The 20061-nt window shown below is 38.2% G+C and overlaps 1 protein-coding gene across 2 annotated transcripts in view; it reads left to right on the forward strand.

Moving 5' to 3' along the window:
* Positions 1 to 8374: 8374 nt before the first annotated feature.
* The window catches only part of LOC117396956 (sarcosine dehydrogenase, mitochondrial-like), a 121667-nt gene continuing 109980 nt past the window's right edge, over positions 8375 to 20061 (forward strand). Inside the window, exons 1-7 of one of the 2 annotated variants that reach the window (XM_059005306.1) lie at positions 8375 to 8627; positions 8771 to 8852; positions 13521 to 13858; positions 14392 to 14570; positions 15134 to 15313; positions 16216 to 16339; positions 18307 to 18407. In XM_059005306.1, the coding sequence (XP_058861289.1) occupies positions 13534 to 13858; positions 14392 to 14570; positions 15134 to 15313; positions 16216 to 16339; positions 18307 to 18407 (909 nt within the window). In that variant the 5' untranslated portion in view covers positions 8375 to 8627; positions 8771 to 8852; positions 13521 to 13533. The remainder of the gene's footprint in view (positions 8628 to 8770; positions 8853 to 13520; positions 13859 to 14391; positions 14571 to 15133; positions 15314 to 16215; positions 16340 to 18306; positions 18408 to 20061) is intronic. The other variant, XM_059005307.1, reaches the window with a different exon arrangement.

The following is a 20061-nucleotide window of genomic DNA, read 5'->3' on the forward strand; positions in this document are numbered from 1 at the left end:
GGAGCACTTACAGTTGTTCATTGTCATTGGGTCTGATCATTATTAAGAATGAGAAAAAGGCAATTCAGCCCATCTGAGCTTGTCCATTTCCTAGTAGCTGATTAATCTCTGAACTTTATCAAGGATCCAAGTGATTCTGCCTTAACAACATGACTAGATAGACCATCCTATTATTATTATTTGTTTATTTAGCAGACACCTTTATCCAAGGCGACTTACAGAGACTATGGTGTGTGAACTATGCATCAGCTGCAGAATCACTTACAATTACGTCTCACCCGAAAGACATAGCACAAGGAGGTTAAGTGACTTGCTCAGGGTCACACAATGAGTCAGTGGCTGAGGTGGGATTTGAACCGGGGACCTCCTGGTTATAAGCCCTTTTCTTTAACCACTTAGACACACAAGCAGAAGCAGTATTATTGTTAGCACAAAAACTTATTATGTCTCTACAAGTATTTTATTATATGTTGAAATGATCAAATAGAGTTCAAAGTAATTAATCCACCGGGAGGCTCAATAAGAAACACAAGATCCCACAATCAGATTCTTGTCAGGAGAGCTAAAACCAAACCTGACAGACACTGATACACTGTTCTTTGCTTGATACACTAAACCTATTTACCAGTAGATGGGGCTTCTCACATACTCTCACCATTTGTGTGGTAGCAGGTCTGCATCAGGTTCTCTATTAAATCAACTGAACGCAGCACCTGGAAGAGTCCATATGCAGGTGAAGAGCCATCAAAATACCAATGCAAGATACCAAAAGGACCTAACTGTTCAAATTCAATTCACTTATTTTAAGAACAAAGCTGTGAAAACACAAAAAAATAGATGGTAATAAAAGACAATGTTCCGAAGAGTTATTTGTCTTACCTTAGAGTTAGCGAATACCTTATTGCTGGGTGAAGAATTATAATACACAGGTTCCACAATCATTCAAGTCCATTTTATTTCAGATACAGATACTGGGGCAGAGTAGGGGGAGGATAAGGAAACATGTAGTCCTGGGGTTAAATAGGTACAGGACTACATCCCCCAGAATGCTTCAGATTGGGAACACCTGCTTGTGGAAGCAGGCCAGTGTAAAAGCAGGTTGAAATGTTTGTTGTGTGTCTGTGTGAAGGCCTGTGTGCAGCCAGTGTATAACCTGTGTGGGCAAAAGGTATTGTGGGTAACTTGTTTTTGAACAAGAGGTTTTTGGTCACGGGTAAATGGCATAGCTGTCTGGTTTTATAGTTTAGGACTTTTGAAAAGTTTAGTTAGTGCTCCAACTTGGAGTTAGGCGTTTGTTCTGTTCCAGTGTTTATTTGTTTGTTTGTGATTTCCAAAGAAAAAGAAAAATAAGTCTCACCTTTTTCTCACTCTATTTTGGCAGTACTTTTGCGTTGTGTGTGTTAAATCCAAATAACCTAAATAATTTAAAAATACTGGATTGTATATTTAAATGTTTGTGTCCGAGTTACAATTTGGCCTTGTGTGACTACTGACATTGTACTTAAGCTGGGTTTCCACAAAGTTTTTAGGTTGTGTTAAAACACTGAAAGTGCAGCCCGCCTCATTTGGCCACCAACAAAATGTAATATAAAAGGCAGGGGAAACTCCCCCCCAAGAAACAGACATAGCATTACACAAATAAGAATTAACAAAACAATATTCCATAAGAAAGCACTGTGTACTATCCTTGTATTATTTGCTAAACATTTTTGACTGCTTATATATTTATTATAAACCTATTATATACACTGCTGTGCAATAATCTTAGACATGCATTTTTCTACTCAGATGCATTATGAGCATCAACAATTTACTCAGCCTCCACTTGTGTTTTCTACTATTATATAACCTTGACTTGCATAAAGAAGGAAAAACATTGAGTGAAATAGCTTGCATCACTTGATTTTCAAGGTGTGGTCTCTGAAGCATAATCAACAAGTACAGAGAAACATCATCTGTAATTGACAAACCCAGGACTGGAACATCCAAAAAGCTGTCTAACAAGGATGAGCAATACTTGAAGATAATATCCTTAAGGAATAGAAAGAAGACACGCATTGAATTGACAACAGAACTGGCAGAGGGCACAGTAAGGAAAACTTTTCTTTTCTTTTTGGTGCACCAAGTGGATTTTGCTGCCCTTCATTTGAAATTGTTTTTGGTTTGTATTTTCGTGCTCCTCAAATGTCATACAGCGACTACTGCTCTCTGTACTCCTAACTCTGCAACTCTCCGATGCGCTCATTGAGACCCTCATTATTATAATTGTGGCTCATTATTTGTGCGTGTTGAGTAATTTGCATTGCTCTTAAGCTTACATAGGGCGAAGTGCAAATAATTGCCTGGGGGCAATGCAATATGAATTTTACATCAGCAATTATCTGCACTGTGCCTATACTTACAACAGCCCCATAGTGTAGGGTTATGGTAAAGCATTAAAAAAAACATGACAATCCATGGTAAATGCATTTATCACTCTAGTAACAACATGGCTGGTCCCACCTACTGGACACTCCTGGAAACCACATGTTCCCATTATCCATGTAAGTCACATGTCATAGGAGGCTGTGTGGTCCAGTGGTTAAAGAAAAGGGCTTGTAATCAAGAAATCCCCAGTTCAAATCCCACCTCAGCCACTGACTCACTGTGTGACCCTGAGCAAGTCACTTAACTTCCTTGTGCTCTGTCTTTCGGGTGAGATGTAATTGTAAGTGACTCTGCAGCTGATGCATAGTTCACACACCCTAGTCTCTGTAAGTCGCCTTGGGTAAAGGCGTCTGCTAAATAAACAAATAATAATAATGAAATAATTAAATATGAAAAATGTGCTAGTTAATAAATAATTATATTGTAATTATTTACACTTATTATACTACATCATGTTTAAAATACAGGGTGTCCCTTCAGTCTGATATCATATGCATTATCATGTCATATTGGTCACAATGTTTTATACATTTTTAAAACTGTTTGTGTGAACTCTATTGGGTACAGAAGTTGTCCTGCCAATACTTTGAACAAAACATTTATGTATTATAAAGTCTAGCACTGAAAGGAAACACTAAACATGGGCTGTCCCTCACATGACAGATTTATTTGTTAAGTAAATCCCTGGCAGGTATTCTGTAATATTCTGTAGTCTCAGCCACTGTGGATGGATTGATCATATATTTATCTATTAAGGAAAACCAAAGTACTTCGTAAAAAGGGGTCCAAGTGGGATAAAACTTTCAAGGAATGTCCCATCCCAATTGCTCTGCATTCATTATTAATTATGTATCTGTACCAATACTTGTTTTAAGGAAGTGTAGAGGTCTGTTCACAAACATTTACAAAAACATTAACATTTTTTAATTAACATTTAACATTTTACTAACATGTCTATGACGTCACTCTTTGATATTTGAATTGATTAATTTTCAATTTAACTGCAAATATAAAACAGTGGATTCGCCAGAAAACTGGGGATTACTGTGGACTCTCTGATAGTCAACCACTTTGAAAACTTTCATAACCGAAAAGGTTTGTTTCACAGACGTGCTCAAATTTGTTGGTACCCTTACAGCTCATTGAAATAATGCTTCATTCCTCCTGAAAAGTGATGAAATTAAAAGCTATTTTATCATGTATACTTGCATGCCTTTGGTATGTCATAGAATAAAGCAAAGCAGCTGTGAAAAGAGAGGAATTATTGCTTATTCTACAAAGATATTCTAAAATGGCCTGGACACATTTGTTGGTACCCCTTAGAAAAGATAATAAATAATTGGATTATAGTGATATTTCAAACTAATCAGTTTCTTTAATTAGTATCACACATGTCTCCAATATTGTAATCAGTCATTCAGCTTATTTAAATGGAGAAAAGTAGTCACTGTGCTGTTTGGTACCATTGTGTGCACCACACTGAACATGGACCAGAGAAAGCAAAGGAGAGAGCTGTCTGAGGAGATCAGAAAGAAAATAATAGACAAACATGGTAAAGGTAAAGGCTACAAGACCATCTCCAAGCAGCTTGATGTTCCTGTGACAACAGTTGCAAATATTATTAAGAAGTTTAAGGTCCATGGAACTGTAGCCAGCCTCCCTGGGCGTGGCCGCAAGAGGAGAATTGACAATAGATTGAACAGAAGGATAGTGTGAATGGTAGAAAAAGAACCAAGGATAACTGCCAAAGAGATACAAGCTGAACTCCAAGGTGAAGGTACGTCAGTTTCTGATCGCACCATCCGTCGCTTTCTGAGCGAAAGGGCTCCATGGAAGAAGACCCAGGAGGACTCCACTTTTGAAAGAAAAACATAAAAAAGCCAGACTGGAATTTGCTAAAATGCATATTGACAAGCCACAATCCTTCTGGGAGAATGTCCTTTGGACAGATGAGTCAAAACTGGAGCTTTTTGGCAAGTCACATCAGCTCTATGTTCACAGACGAAAAAATGAAGCTTTCAAAGAAAAGAACACCATACCTACAGTGAAACATGGAGGAGGCTCGGTTATGTTTTGGGGCTGCTTTGCTGCGCCTGGCACAGGGTGCCTTGAATCTGTGCAGGGCACAATGAAATCTCAAGACTATCAAGGCATTCTGGAGCGAAACGTACTGCCCAGTGTCAGAAAGCTCTGTCTCAGTCGCAGGTCATGGGTCCTCCAACAAGATAATGACCCAAAACACACAGCTAAAAGCACCCAAGAATGGATAAGAACAAAACATTGGACTATTCTGAAGTGGCCTTCTATGAGTCCTGATCTGAATCCTATCGAACATCTATGGAAAGAGCTGAAACTTGCAGTCTGGAGAAGGCACCCATCAAACCTGAGACAGCTGGAGCAGTTTGCTCAGGAAGAGTGGGCCAAACTACCTGTTAACAGGTGCAGAAGTCTCATTGAGAGCTACAGAAAACGTTTGATTGCGTGATTGCCTCTAAAGGTTGTGCAACAAAATATTAGGTTAGCAGTCCCATCATTTTTGTCCATGCCATTTTCATTTGTTTTATTATTTACAATATTATGTTGAATAAAAAATCAAAAGCAAAGTCTGATTTCTATTAAATATGGAATAAACAATGGTGGATGCCAATTACTTATTTCAGAGAAAATTGTGCATTTTTCGTTTTTTGTGGAGGGGTACCAACAAATTTGAGCACGTCTGTATGTGAAGGCTGTGGGTGCTGTTTCAGGCTGAATTATTGAGAGTAAATGCGTTTACAGATTTAGACCACAGCCCTGTGCAGCTGCAACAACAAACTTACACAGCATTAACTGAAAAACACAAAGCTCAAAGCTGCCACTAGGTACCAAGCAAAAGTATTTTAATTACCATGCATTGCCCTTTACCGGACGCACTGCAGCTAGCTTAGACAATATAGAGGAAAATGAAATGGCAGTCTAAAACTTGGTAATATTTTACCATACAAACTGCTATATGCATTATATATTTTTCCAAACCCTTGTTATTATTATATTATTTTTATTTATTTCTTTGTGTATTTAGGAAAGTATGTACTGTATGTACTTCTTTATTTATAGATTAAATAATGCATAGTTTATCATTGTTAATGCCTTATATAAATAACTGAGTTATTTAAATAAATCAATACATTTCATAATTTAAAGAATTTTGATAAACTAAATAATATTTGCTATTCATGTAACTTTTTAACAGTTTATTACAGTTTTATCAATGCCAAACAGTATTTAGCTCTTCAAAATAAAGTTTATTTAAATAACTCATGAGTAAAAGATTTTGGATTAGCCTTATAGAAACATTCAGCCATTGGTATTGGAAACTCTGTGGATATCCTGGTGAATGTGGTTCAGAGTCCCGTCCTGCCCTCCTGAATGCTGCTGTTCTGGGGGAGGAGGTGGGGATTGAGCTTCTGATTGGATGAGAGGAGGAGGCAGGGTGCATCTAAGATGAGAAGATTGTGAGAAGGGAAAGTGAATGAGATCCGGAGGGAGAAACAGCTGAGCACAGAGAGCAATATACCCATCTATTATAAAAAGCAGCTCAACTTTCACATGGGGGTTAAGGGGTCAGTCTTAATCTAAATACAGTATGCATTAGGACTGTGGCTGGTACACTGAATTCTCCTGCTAAAGGAGTAAGAACCAAGGTTTTGAAATGCATGTTCTTCCTTCCTTAATGGCAACTTTCTAGTTTGAGGAAGGTCTTTTGCTTATTTGTTTTTATGTAGAATATGTTACTTCCTGGTATCTATCCTGACAGACAGGGAGACAGGCAGCATCTATGTTTTTTAAAAAGCCCCTGGCAGGTAGAACTCTACTATCATAATAAAACATGCTTTATGTAGATGTATATAGATGGAAGATCCTTTTCCATTCTGGAGTGTGCCCTGCAGTGTGCAATGTGGATTTAGAATAGGAATTAAGACTTGTTTGGAAGAGAAATCTGAACAGAGTGTGTGTTATATATATACGGTGCAGGGTTGGGATAATTATTGGTTGTGATAGACAGGTGGTAAGATGCAAAACACCAGACACGGAGAGATTGTAATATGATTTCAAACAGCACGATGTCTGTATATTTAATTATTTCCAGTTTTATATTATTTATTTCTTAGCAGACGCTCTTATCCAGGGCTACTTACAATTGTTACAAGATATCACATTATTTTTACATACAATTACTCATTTATACAGTTGGGTTTTTACTGAAGCAATTTAGATAAAGTACCTTGCTCAAGGGTACAGCAGCATTGTTCCCCACCAGGGATTGAACCCACAACCCTCCGGTCCAGAGTCCAGAGCCCTAACCACTACTCCACACTGCTCCAATAAGGCAGCAGATTATACTTCTTTTTAAATGAAAAGAAAATAAAACAAAACGAAAATAATCTAACTCATATAATTAACCAAAACAAACAATCATTGGCAGTCTCGTGGTTCAGGTTCAGAAAAAGGGTTGTTTTACCAGGTTCGGGTACTCATTCAGTCCAGTAGTCCAATCCACTACTCGAGGTCCAATTCCGTTCCAAAGTTGTTGCCAAGTAAATCCTTTCTTGTTTGTTTGATTGTCCTTTTTTCTCACTCACTCACTCACTCACTCACTCACTCACTCACTGTACGCCTGCCGTCCTCCAAGTCCTTTTCTCCTCCACTACACACAAACACAGTTTGCCGGTCAGAGCGTATTATATACAGGTGCGTTGATTCGTGGCACCTGTCTCTTGTTGATATATATGGTGATTCATAATTAACACAATATTGTCAGAGCATCGCAAAGGGTATGTGGAGGATGATATAAAAAAGGAAAAATATCCTATGACAGACATTCTGACACACTGGCTAAATAGCAAAATAACAATGTGAAAATTATGAATTCTCTCTCTCTCTCTCTCTCTCTGTGCCTGTTTCTGTATATTCTCATGTCAACATACTGTATGATTGTAAAATTAAATAGACCAAACACAAATACAGATGCAGCTCATGCCCTGCAGGGATGTGTGGCAATGCAACATGTTCATGTAACCTTAATTTCACTTGTTTAAACTGTGAACAGCTTCCACCTTTCATTACATTCTCATAGTCGTTCCTCCAATATATAATTTTTCAAATCCCTATGCTTCTCATATATTTGTCTTTACCTACAGTATATGTAGCTAAAGTCACTGTTTGTTAACTGCTATTTGACTAACCTGTCTTCCATTGCTTCAGTCCAAAAGGTCATGTAATGCTGTAAACTCTATTTGGCCCCCTCTACACAACTGCAGAAGGGGTCGTTAAAAGGTCATGTATGAATATATTATGCTTTACTTTTTCATGCATCTTATTTATTCTTGGCTAAACTACTCTCAACTACTGCTGCTTAGTTTTACATTTTATAGATTAGTAATCCATTAACAACAAATGTGTATTGTGAATTTATAAACTGCAACCAATATTTCCCTGTTAATTTGATTAAAGGGGTTACAGCTAATACAATGCTTTCATGAATCTTACCTGTCATACACTTCCATTCACAATACAGGCCTCAAATGTGCAGTTTTGAAAGAAACACGTGCTGTATAAACACGTATTGCCTAACAAACACTTTCAATGTAGTGTTTATTTTTGTTTTTCAGAAAAACACTCAGTTGTAAGCTATGTAGAAATATAAACTTTTTTTTTCTTTCCAACTGTTTCAAGGAAAAGTCTTTATGGTGTTAGTGTTATTTCTACACAAAGCTATACGAGTCAATTTCCATAGTTGCTGTGTAGGTCTTTTATGCAGTTTCACATTACCCAGTAATTTTTACTGTAGTTTTAGGCTCTTCTTAAACTACAGAGAAGATGGGGGCCAACATATTTGAAAGGTCACAGTATCATCAGGCCACATCCATTTTCTAGGGTTCAAGACGCACACACACAATCATACACATACCCAATCCTGTAACATAATCAGTTTGTTTATGCTTTCTATAAGCATGTAGAAAACTACCGAGGTTTGCAGCGGTGTGTCATAAGCAGCGGTCTTGTCGGTGCATACCTCATTAGTACTTTCTAACGCTGCAGCCGCTCAGCTCGACTCTGGGGCTGCATACATACTTGCGCGGTGTGCTGTGTGTTGTCTTGAGTTTTTAAAAGTGAAATACTTTGGACGCGAAAAAATAATATAAACATAAAATAAAAAGGTAAGGTCTGAAATTCTGAAAACGAATAGGAATTACGTTTCCAGTGTACGCAGGAAGAGCTGTGTTTACTTTTAATTCAGAATGTGCTTGCTCGTCTGTACAGTTAAACACACCCCTAATGCTTTGGAGTGTTTGTTTTGTAGAAACTCGGAACTGGTTCAGTGTTCACATTTGCCATATTATTGCTTTTCCCTGGATTCTAACAGCTCGTTTTGTGAACGCATGGTAAGTACATTTGCCAGAATGAATCTGGCGTTTGCGAACAAAAAAAAATGTTTAGAAAAGAAGTAATGCAGTGTTTATACAAAGGCTAGCCTGTGTTTAATGACACGTATGCATTTCTTTAAAAATGCATTTATATTGTTTCTTTCAATGCACATTGGTGCAATTAACTGCTCATACAAACGGTAGCTTATAGTAGCCATTTATGGTCGTACATGTGTGGCTGCAACAACGTACACGGCATGCGCTTGTGTAATGAACCATGTGGTGGTGGTTTTTATAATATTTGTGATACAGTAATTACAATGATACGTATTTGCTACTTCAGTACAGTGCTACTTCAGAATGGGGGGGGGGGGGGGGGGGGTTGTGAATGTACAGCGCATCAGAAGAGTAAATGAAGTACAACCACAGTTGAAAGTAAATAGTACCGTGTTTACCTGCATGTACTGTTCAGAAATGCCCTGCTCACTTGACACAGATAACGTTGAACCTTGTCAGAAAGGGTCAGCTGTGTTGTTTGGTAGAGCATTTTGCCAAGGGTTTTACAACATGTTGGATGCATCATTAAAACGGTATCCAGTTGCAGATAAGGGAACAGTACCGAACTTGCCATTAACTTTAAGGGTCACCCCCATCACCAATGAGACCACAAATGCCCCAGATTTCCATATGGCTTCTGGTAACTCATTCGTTTGGCTTTGAGAAACTTGTGTAAGGCTTGTGTATATTGGGAGTGTAAACGGTATGAGGATGTGTACAGAGCAAAAAGGAGAGTGGCATTGTTTACCTTTTATCTAGGGCCTAAAGGTCAACCCCAATCAAAATTAGGGGAACCCTAACAGTCCAAATGCAACTGTGCATTCATTAAAACCTGTCATTTGTAGGTGTAGACACACATTTCAAATATAGTATGACCAATACAAATTACTTATTTACTGACCTACAATTGATTAAAAAAAAACCTCTACTATCAATTTCTGGTTACTGCTTTTCATTTTTGTAAGGTTTTACTATTTTTAAAAGATTCAGTGCTGGTATTTCTGTGATGTCACCCTTTCATCTTTTGATTGCTTAATTATATATATATATCTTCTAACTAAAACCGTGTTCTAAATAGAAGTGGCTGTGTGGCTTTGAAGAGAAGGGGAGTGTAGGGCAGATAAATTATTAATTATGAATTCACAGTTTATGCTATGAATCCACAGAAAACGGTTGATTTCACATCAATCATTTAAACAATTAGTAAATTATAGTATTTCAACCATAACACTTAGAAAAGGGCTTGTGATTTCAGTTTAGCATATGTTGTTAAAGAAAAGTAATACAATTATACATTAGCATAATGTAAGAAAAGTTTTCATAATTACAAATTCACTTCCACAGAAACATCCAGCCTTCTAATTTTTATCTTTCACATTCTTTATGGCACTCGAAACAGTGAATTGTTTTTACAGATGCAACGCTTATCTAAGCACAGTTTGAGTATATTAACAACAAAGATGTAAACGTATTGATATTTTTAAAAAGTGTTCTGTTATGTCTTACTGTCTGACTCCCCTTAAAGTGTTGTCAGTGTATGCGCTGGTTACTGGTGTCTCCATGGTCGAAAGTGCTTAGATCACATGCAGTAGCTAAAAAGCAGAGACGCTGAGAACCAGCGAGACAGTGCTCAGCAGGGTGTCCTCGACTCACCGCGCACCAGCGACCCCTGTAGACTGGCCGGGCGCCTGCGGGCCTGCCTGTAAGTTGCCCCCCCCCCCAAAAAAAAAGCAGAACGGCTGACAGCACACGTTTCAGAGGACGCGTGCGTCCGTCTTCCTCCCTCCCGAGTCAGCGCGGGAGTGGCAGCAGTAAGCCAGGTTGAAATGAACAATAATTGGACTTACCAAATTGGGGAGAAACTAAGAAATAATTGGCAATTCCAAATAATAATAATAAAAAAGTTGGGTACCAACTGCTTAATATGATGTCAATTTAAACATACAACAGTCATTTAAAATACCGTTTGTAGTTTTAGAATTGCAATTGGTATTATTTCAATTCAGAAATAAATAGTTTGTGACATAGTGAATTTTGGAAATCTGTTGCATGTTTAGATGTTTTTGGATGCTACATTTTATTGTTTTCACTGCAGTCAATATCTGTTAAACTGTTACAAGGAAGGTTTCTGGGCTTTGTCCACGTGTCATTTAGTCTTGGAAGAATAGCTGCTTCGACTCCCTCTCAGTTTCAGTGTGCACAGCTGCAACCAGAAAACAAGTTTCACAACCTGTTACTCTGTAACCTTCAGTAGATGCTGTGGATCAAGCGAGTGATACAAAGTGCCCAGAAACATTTCCAGTGTTCTTTTACTCTTTGTTGATTCATTTTTGGCTTATGCAGATCTTTATTGTGAAGAATACACAAATGTATAATGTGAAGGTACTGTAAAGAGGATGGCTATAAGGCCTTAAATACAATTATTTTTTTAATTATATATTTTTTTTACAAAATCATTTCTGATGAAATTGGTTGTATTTTATAAAAATCAGGTTTGTTCAAATGTCTTTGGTTAATAACTTTTCATTAAATATATACATAGCATGGCTTTTTACAGCATATACATACAGACATATATAGAAATGAAAATTTGTTTACTGGTGAGAAGATCCTCTATTTTGACAACCAACCAATTCATTAAGCATCTGCCTAATATTAAAATGTATTTGGACACAGTTACTGTTTTTTGCTTAAAGTAATTGTTTTGTTGTGGCTGTAAAAAGGAATTGATAGTGACTTTTTGCCATTTTTTCCAGGTATTAAGAAACATACATCATTGCTCAGTATGATGTAGAAGCATGTACTGTGTATGGTGTGCTGCCAGTTAATATCAAGCTGTAGGAGCTAGTCTGTAAATTGAGGTTTTTTTTAAAGATAAATATACATTTTCTGGATTTGCCCCACCACAGATTATGATACAGAAAAAGCAGCATGTATGAGATATTATAACAGCATTTTTTAAATGGGTGTTGTCACATTCATGCCTCATAAGGGTACACACAGGATTGACATGTATCCTGGTGGGTTAGGTGAATTATATATGTGTGCTCTAAGCCAGAGTGAAATGAATTTAAGCAAACCAATAAACCTTTTGAGAGGAACAAAAAACAGGCACGACACTTATAATAAGGTAACAGCGTCCTTCGGAGAAACTATATTTATAAAGAATATACACCACTTTTATTCAGAACACATTCTCAATTTTACAAACATTTTTAGTTTACAACATAGTTTTATCATTTTCAAGAATGTCATCTTATTTTTGTGTTGCATCCACATGATTGTTGACAAGTTGAGAATTAATTCCCAACACAAAACACTTCTGTGGGTCTTTGGGGTAATTTAAATTTTCAAATGTTTCACATTTGCTGCATCAGTTGAGTAAGCTACTGCTGTTGTATTTAGTTAGTTAAACTTTAATTTCTCTGTACCAGAACTGAGTGGAAAATTACACCAAATAGAAAGTATCTCCTACTCAAACTCCCTCCTGCATGTTGTTCAGCTTGCTTTCACACACTGACAGAGTTCAATGTACTGCAGATACAGCACTAAAGTACGTTGTCGTCCAGTTTAAAAAGCACTACTGAAATACTACGCTAGCACTGCACAGAAACAAAGGTTCAACAGTCCTTGATATCACTGATATTAATTTTCCAAATGGAGGACACATTCTATTGCTGCCTATAGGTCATGAAAGTAGGACCCACAGTAGCAGTCGGTGTCCAAAGACCCCCGAGTCTATATGTGTGGCATACTCTCAAAATATAACAAGTGTTATCTACGTTGGGAATTAAGTCCCCTGTGAAAAAACAAAACAAAACATGCACTCCACTAGACTATATATTTGTGTTTTGTTGTCCTTGTTTTGGACTACTGACTGATCGCGGCTGTGATGAGTTCACACATTGACATGCAGACATGTTTTTCTAAATAATTTGGGAACCAGATACCCAGTTCGGACTCGATTCCAAAATTCTCCTGAAATGCACATCATTAGTGAAACTTCAATTTTTGCACATACAGTATCTGGGGAGTCACTTAACCCTTTAAGGTACAAGGGACATATGTGTTCCACAAATAAAAATGATGCTTACTTTCTTATTTTTGCAAGGAGATGCACGAAATAGGGTTTAAAATTTACTGACAGTTGGATGTGGTCATCCAAATTGTCAGTTTCCTCGTGATGTATTTTAAGAAGAAACCGCTCAATTCCTTGTTTAACTTAAGGTTAAAAATGTTTGATTAAACATTGCTAATTGTTACCCCACAGTATACTATTCTGTACGCTGCTGATCCGTGTCATGGTCCTCATCTGTTTAATCATACGAAGAGCTCTAGTTTTTAATTTACAGCTGTGGCAGGGGATCTATGTTATGGACATATTTACAGCCTTGTTGGGAACAGAAATATACAGTATTCCACCTGGACTGAAAACCCTTTCCACCTCAGGTGCAGACCATTACCTGTGGAGAATGCATGTCCAAACTTCCCAAGGGAAAGTGTTCTAACCAAATTCATTTTTGTTCTGTAATGACAAATAAATGAAGACCTCCAGATGACCTCTATATTCAGTCATGTGTGTGCAATTCATATTCACTGTGCTCCTTTGCTCTTGTCTATGTGTTGTAGGTAAGAGTGGACCATGGCCTTTCTAAGCACTGCTGTCCGCAGTGCTGTCTGCTTTTGGCCGGTCCAGAGCGCTGCCCGCTCCACCACCTCCCGCTGGTACTGCAGTGCAGCGGGACAGACCACAGAGAAGAGCGTCCCGTACGCCAAGACCTTGAAAGAGGAAACCGGCAAAACCAGCGGCCCTACCAAGCCTCTTCCCAAATCAGCAGATGCAGTTGTGATTGGAGGAGGTAGCCTAGGCTGCCAGACAGTGTATCACCTGGCTAAAATGGGCATGACTAACGTGGTACTCCTAGAGAGGGACCGCCTGACTGCTGGGACCACCTGGCACACAGCGGGTAGGGAATGACAATGTGTTGGTTGTTCATTGTAAGAAGGTAGAAGTTAAGCCCTATGTTGAATTGTAAGTGGAGGCAATGTGACAAGATATTTAGAAAGTACAGCATCCTGGAAAAGTGGTGGACCACACCTGCTAGTTTGTGGTGGTTGAGGGTGGTGCATTCGTTGCCCATTTTAACCAACTCCGACTGCTGACTTTCTTAGTTGTTTAATGTCTCTCTACAATTTTGAGTTGAAAAACCTCTGTATAAAAATACAGTTTCTGGGAGACAGAAATGACAGCTGCACACCTTTAGGGGTCATTTTCAAAACGCCTTACTTCAGAAATTGTGGTTGAAATTATGCCTGTAAAAATGAATTTTTTGTTGGAATAGTTAGTAAGCATAGCATGGTAAATATGAAGCAACAACAGAGAGCACACATAATAGGTAGGTAATTTCAATAACATTGAAATTGAAAATGTTGACATTGAAAATGTAGACATAAAATATCCCTTGAAATCATTTTTTTTTGTTTGCGTTCTTTTCTGCAGGTCTGTTATGGCAGCTGCGGCCTAGCGATGTAGAGGTGGAGCTGCTGGCCCACACTCGGCAGGTAGTGAGCAGTGACCTAGAGCAGGAAACGGGCCTCCACACAGGCTGGATCCAGAACGGGGGGCTCTTCATCGCCTCCAACAAGCAGAGACTGGATGAGTACAAGCGCCTCATGACGGTATGTCCGCTACAACATAGGCAGCCCTTTTTAAAAATGATTGAGGAGACTTTACAGCTGATCAATCATAGAACAAGCATGTGAAATTAGATGGCTTTGCATAGAGTAACAGAGATTTTAAGGGCAAAAGAGTAGAATGGTTAAAAAACAAATGTTACAAAATTAGTAAGTTGCCTTTTCATCACATAAATGTATGTTTCTAAGTGTTTGTTGGCTTCCTCTAATCAAGTTGAGAGTGTATTTGTTGTGTATTCTTTGCTTGTAGTATAAAGATTGCAAGAGAAAATACACTGTTAGAGGTAGCCACTGAACACTTAAAAGTCATTAAATATAAATAAAAAACGGACAAAACTGATATTAATATATTTTATCGATTTTATATCGAACCTGTTGGGATTTGAACATCATTACATTCTGAGTGCACTCTCAGAAAAATGATAAGTGTAGTTGTTTGCTTATAGATTACAACTGGGACGCGACTTATAATGAAGTTTAAAACCAGTTTAAATTGCACCATGATGTTAATGCTCCCTTATGAACTGGCTTTCTGGTCATTATTTCAGCTAGGGAAGGTGTATGGGATTGAATCCTATGTGCTGTCTCCCGCTGAGACGAAGGATTTGTACCCACTGATGAATGTGGAAGACCTGTACGGGACTCTGTATGTTCCCAAGGATGGCACCATGGACCCAGCTGGAACCTGCACCACCCTGGCCAGGGCTGCCACTGCAAGGGGGGCTACCGTAAGCTTTCAGCTTGATTTATTTTCTAAACAAATGTTGTTTCGGAATAGTCCCCCAGAGATAAAGCTGTGCCACTTTCCTAGAGGATACTGAATTCTGAGATAAAGCTGTGCCACTTTCCTAGAGGATACTGAATTCTGAGATAAAACTGTGCCACTTTCAAGAGAATGCAGTTACTGAAACAATTCCCTATCTCCCCTGCACGTCTATGTAATGTGTAGATTAGTAGATGCTGAGATGTGGGTTCATGCTTTTGTTGTTTGTTGGCTAGATTATTGTAATGCTTTGTTTGCTGGCCTTTCCGATTCTAAACTGCGTCGGCTCCAACTAGTTCAAAATGATGCAGCCAGACTGCTTACTCGCACACTTTGTTCATAATATATTACTCTGGTTCAAACCACTGCACTGGCTTCCTGTTAAATTCAGGATTGATTTAAAAATTGTGCTTAAGGCTCTTCTGGGTTTTGGGTCTTTATATTTAGAGTAACTGTTGGTTCCTCATGCTCCTCATCACACCTCGAGATCCGTGAATGCTGAACTTTAGGTAGTTCCTAGAAGTCATCTAAAATCCGGAGGGGCTCTGGTCAGTCACACTGAATATTGTGTTCAGGTCTTGCCCCCACACTTCAAGGAGGACATTACAGCTTTGGAGAGAGAGAAAATAGTGTAACCCCAGTTAGCTGTTAGTACAACGCAGTACATTCTAGATACTGAAAGTGCTAATTTTCTGGCCTACAGTATATTCACAAAGTATTACAGTTAACAGAAAGCCAGTACTTTTTGTATGTGTGAATAGACTGGTCATACAGTTAGAACAGCAGAGACATTGACCGTTGGCACATCTTTTTGTTACAATAGAAACAACCTAATGCAAGGTGTGTTCTTTTCTTTTTTTGTTCCAGGTAATTGAGAACTGTCCTGTAACGGGAGTCCAGGTCCAGACAGATGATTTTGGGGTGAAAAGAGTGAAGGCAGTTGAGACTGAGTACGGCACTATCCACACACCCTGTGTGGTAAACTGTGGAGGTAACACACGTCACGGTTTCCTTTACAGGCAGTGGAATATTGGTAATCGGAGCTGGTCGGTGTGTTAATGCTATAGTGACCAGTGTAGTTTGAAAAAAAAGTATTTTTCAGTGTCTTCAAAACGATAAAAGACATTGTAAAAGACTTCAGACAAAACATTTGTCATTTTAATGTATTACATTTCTTTTATTATTTTGCATGATATACTTACATAAATCTATTGTCATACACTTGCATTTAGTATTTAGGTCTTAAATCTCAAGCAAAGCTGTATTGCCATTAAAACATATCTAAACATGAAGTATACTAGGTTAAAGAAAGCTCTCTTTTCAGGCCTGTTTTTTCAGATAGCCTTGTACTTCCTGGGTCATTTCACCTGGAGAATGGGCTTCTCACCGTCCTGTCAATGTCTTCTGTCATTAACCAACTAGTGGCTTTCCTTAATGTCCCCTGTAATGCTTGACATTAGACAATGACATGACAGTCACTGCTGAGACAAAGTGACCCAGGAAGAGTACATGTAACAGACTACCATAAAGTAAGACATGAACTTCATAAAGAGCACATACCACATTGTCCTAGCTAAAGGAATTGCGCCTCAGGTAAGATATATAGTATCATTGAATTAGCCATAACCCCTTTAGGTAAGATAAACAAACAGCTAACCTGTGGAATATGTTTTAAATAAACCCCAAACATTGATATTTACAAAATTGCACATTGTTGTGGCACACTGCAGCTTTACAGATCATCCCATATCCATCAGATTAATCCGTGGTGTTTATCAGTACACATTCACATAGAGTGCTTCGTATCTGTGTGTCGTTTTCCAGTGTTCTGGACCCACACAAAAGGGATGGGTCTCCTGTCCACCCTACTCCCCAGCCAGTGAAGCCTTCCTTTATGGTTTGTTGGCTGGCTGTCATATAGATGTTTATTCAGATGTCATGTTTCTTTGCCACAAGGCGGCAGACTGGGTCAGCTTTTCTGTTCTTATCTAACCAATTATCCTTTCTTAAACCTTTTTTTTCCTGTATTATTTTGGACTTGGAGCTACCAATAGAAACACTATTTCAGAGATTTTCCAGTACTTCCTTTGTGAAAGGAAAATTACACTAGTATTGTTATAAACTATGTATAAATCACTTCAGTGGACATCAAATTAATCATCTGGGTTTTTTTTGTTTTTTTTTTAATTACTACATTGCCAGAAATTTCCTGTAAAAACATGCAACAGGCCTTTAGTGTCAATGAAAGACAGTGATACATTGTTGCTTGATTTTAATTAGGCAAGCCATACATACAGCCTTTTTATAGGCTCTGTTTTTCTTTGTCAGAATCCATTTTTAAATGTTCTTCCTGTGTTTGTCTTCATTTTTTTTCTAAAACCCATTATTTAGACCAGTACATCCCTACTGAGATTAAACATTTGTGTCATGCACTAATCACACATTTTAAATAATTGTCATACTAGTTTACAAGGAAATTAGACATCAGAAATGTTACATCTGGTATACACATTACAAGGACCATTGTATTATTATTAAAATGAGATTATTGTATTAAAAATAACAAGAATGATTTTAGTATTGCCTGGTCCTCCTAGATTTTACAAAAATAAAAGGTTACCTGCTTATCTTCTATATAAACCACATTCATAATTATAATTCATTGCAACAGTATGCCTACAAACACGGTCTTGTTATTTCATAATGTTTCTGGAGAGACATTAAGAAATGTGGTGTGTGAACTAGGGTGGGGTCAATTCATTTTCTTCAATTCCAATTCCTTTTTAAAATCAATTCCCATTCCCATGTGTTTGACAAGTTGTATATATGTTTGCTCAATAAAGCCTGTGTCCTAAAAGGAATTGGAGTTGGAATTGGAATTGATTAAAAGGGAATGGGAATTGCGAATGGAACGGACCCCAGCCCTGGTGTGAGTGCGTTTGTGATTGTGCTCCGCAGGCGTGTGGGCGCAGAGGCTGGGCAGGATGGCTGGAGTGAAGGTGCCGCTCATCGCCATGCACCACGCCTACGTGGTGACGGAGAGGATAGAGGGGATCCAGGTAACACACTGCAGACAGAACAATGGGGGGTGCTTTCTTAAATATGGATGTCTGAAAGCATGCTGAGGGTGGCTTCTCCCACACTCTTTGTGTCTGCCCCACAAGCAAAGTGAGCCGGAGATAGCACTGGAATACTTGTAAAATACAAAAAATGTATAACCTTCTATTGTCCAGAAATAGCATACAGGTTTGATAATTAAAGTATTTGCATGATTGTGAAACTATTTAAATGTATAAAGATATGCTGGTAATTAACAAAAATGGTGAAATGATCTTTTCCCAGAGTCTGTTTAAAATACAAATTGGCCATTGATCTCTGTGCATTGTTTTCACATTTAGATGAGCTTGCATTCGAAAGATAGAACCCATTCAAATTAGCTAGCTTTGGAAAGACTGCAGCTATTCAACTGGGGCCAGCACCTCAAATTGAAATCACAGCAATGCTGCAGTACCATAATCAGACTTTTATCATTGCTTTGTACACAGCCAATGACTGCAATTGAATTGAATTACTTGCAACTACTTACAAGATTATGTCCAGTTACCCAAACAGGATCCCAGCTGATCTGAAAAATGCATTTTTGTTTTTCTGGTTCCCTCGACCTATGTCTGTTGATTTACATACTTCTACGTCACTTATCTTTTTAGAAAATTTGTGACGAGTGATGTTTTAAGAACAGGCCACTGAAGGGTACAGCTGTAATCTCTGCCTCTGCTACTGTGGCAACTGTGCAACTTTCGCTTGAAATTAAGTATTTAGTGACCCACATCTGTTGGTGCCAGGCTTAGTTCAGCATCTGTGAAGAGAGCAATCTTCAATATTCTTATGACTTATGAGTCAATGCTGTTAAGGTAAAGTGAAGATCGTTTCAGGTGCCAGCAGAGGGCAGTCTGCTACAAGGTTGATTTTGATGCACAGCAGAACAGTTATTCAAATCCATGTATTACTGCTATATACATAATGTACACTACTGTTAAATAACAAAAGTAGTGAGAAAGTATCTTCCCTTGAGTTCTAGTTTTCTGTTCATAGTTTTAATTGGTTTCTGTCATGATCAGTTTAGTATCACCCTGTTCAGTCACCTGTGTCTGTTCTCAATCTACCTATACATTTTTGCACACTTGAAGGGTATTCTCCACCCTAAAGCTGCATTGGGTGAAAAAGCAATTCACCAGGAGAAGTTTCTAAAGTCTGTTGGCATTTTGAACCCCCCCCCTGACATCCTATCATTTCAATGGAACTCATTTTAGACATGTATATTAGACACCATTGCTCACATTATACTGCAGCTTCATATCTTAGCTCTTAGCAACCAAGAACATGAGATGCTCAGAATGAAAAGTGGGCAGTTGAAGCGCATCCTTTTAATGATCCTGATGTTTTAGATGTTACTGGTTCATCTGATAAGCAGTGCAGTGCATTTATTACTGATTCCTAGCTTTTGTTCTGAACTTACTCAGCTTCCATTAGTGCCCTCTCGTCCTTTAGTACTGAAGTTTGAAGTAGTGACCTGGGTTGACTTTATCTATAGCACTAACAGCTGCATTGGCAGGGTCGCAGACATGATCGATTTCAAGCTTGTCAAACTTAGAATGCCTCAGAACTTGCCCTACTGTGACAACAACACATTCTTTATTTTGATATGTGTTAGAA

The sequence above is a fragment of the Acipenser ruthenus genome, chromosome 31 (genome assembly GCF_902713425.1).
Source record: "Acipenser ruthenus chromosome 31, fAciRut3.2 maternal haplotype, whole genome shotgun sequence".
NCBI classification, from domain to species: Eukaryota; Metazoa; Chordata; class Actinopteri; order Acipenseriformes; family Acipenseridae; genus Acipenser; species Acipenser ruthenus.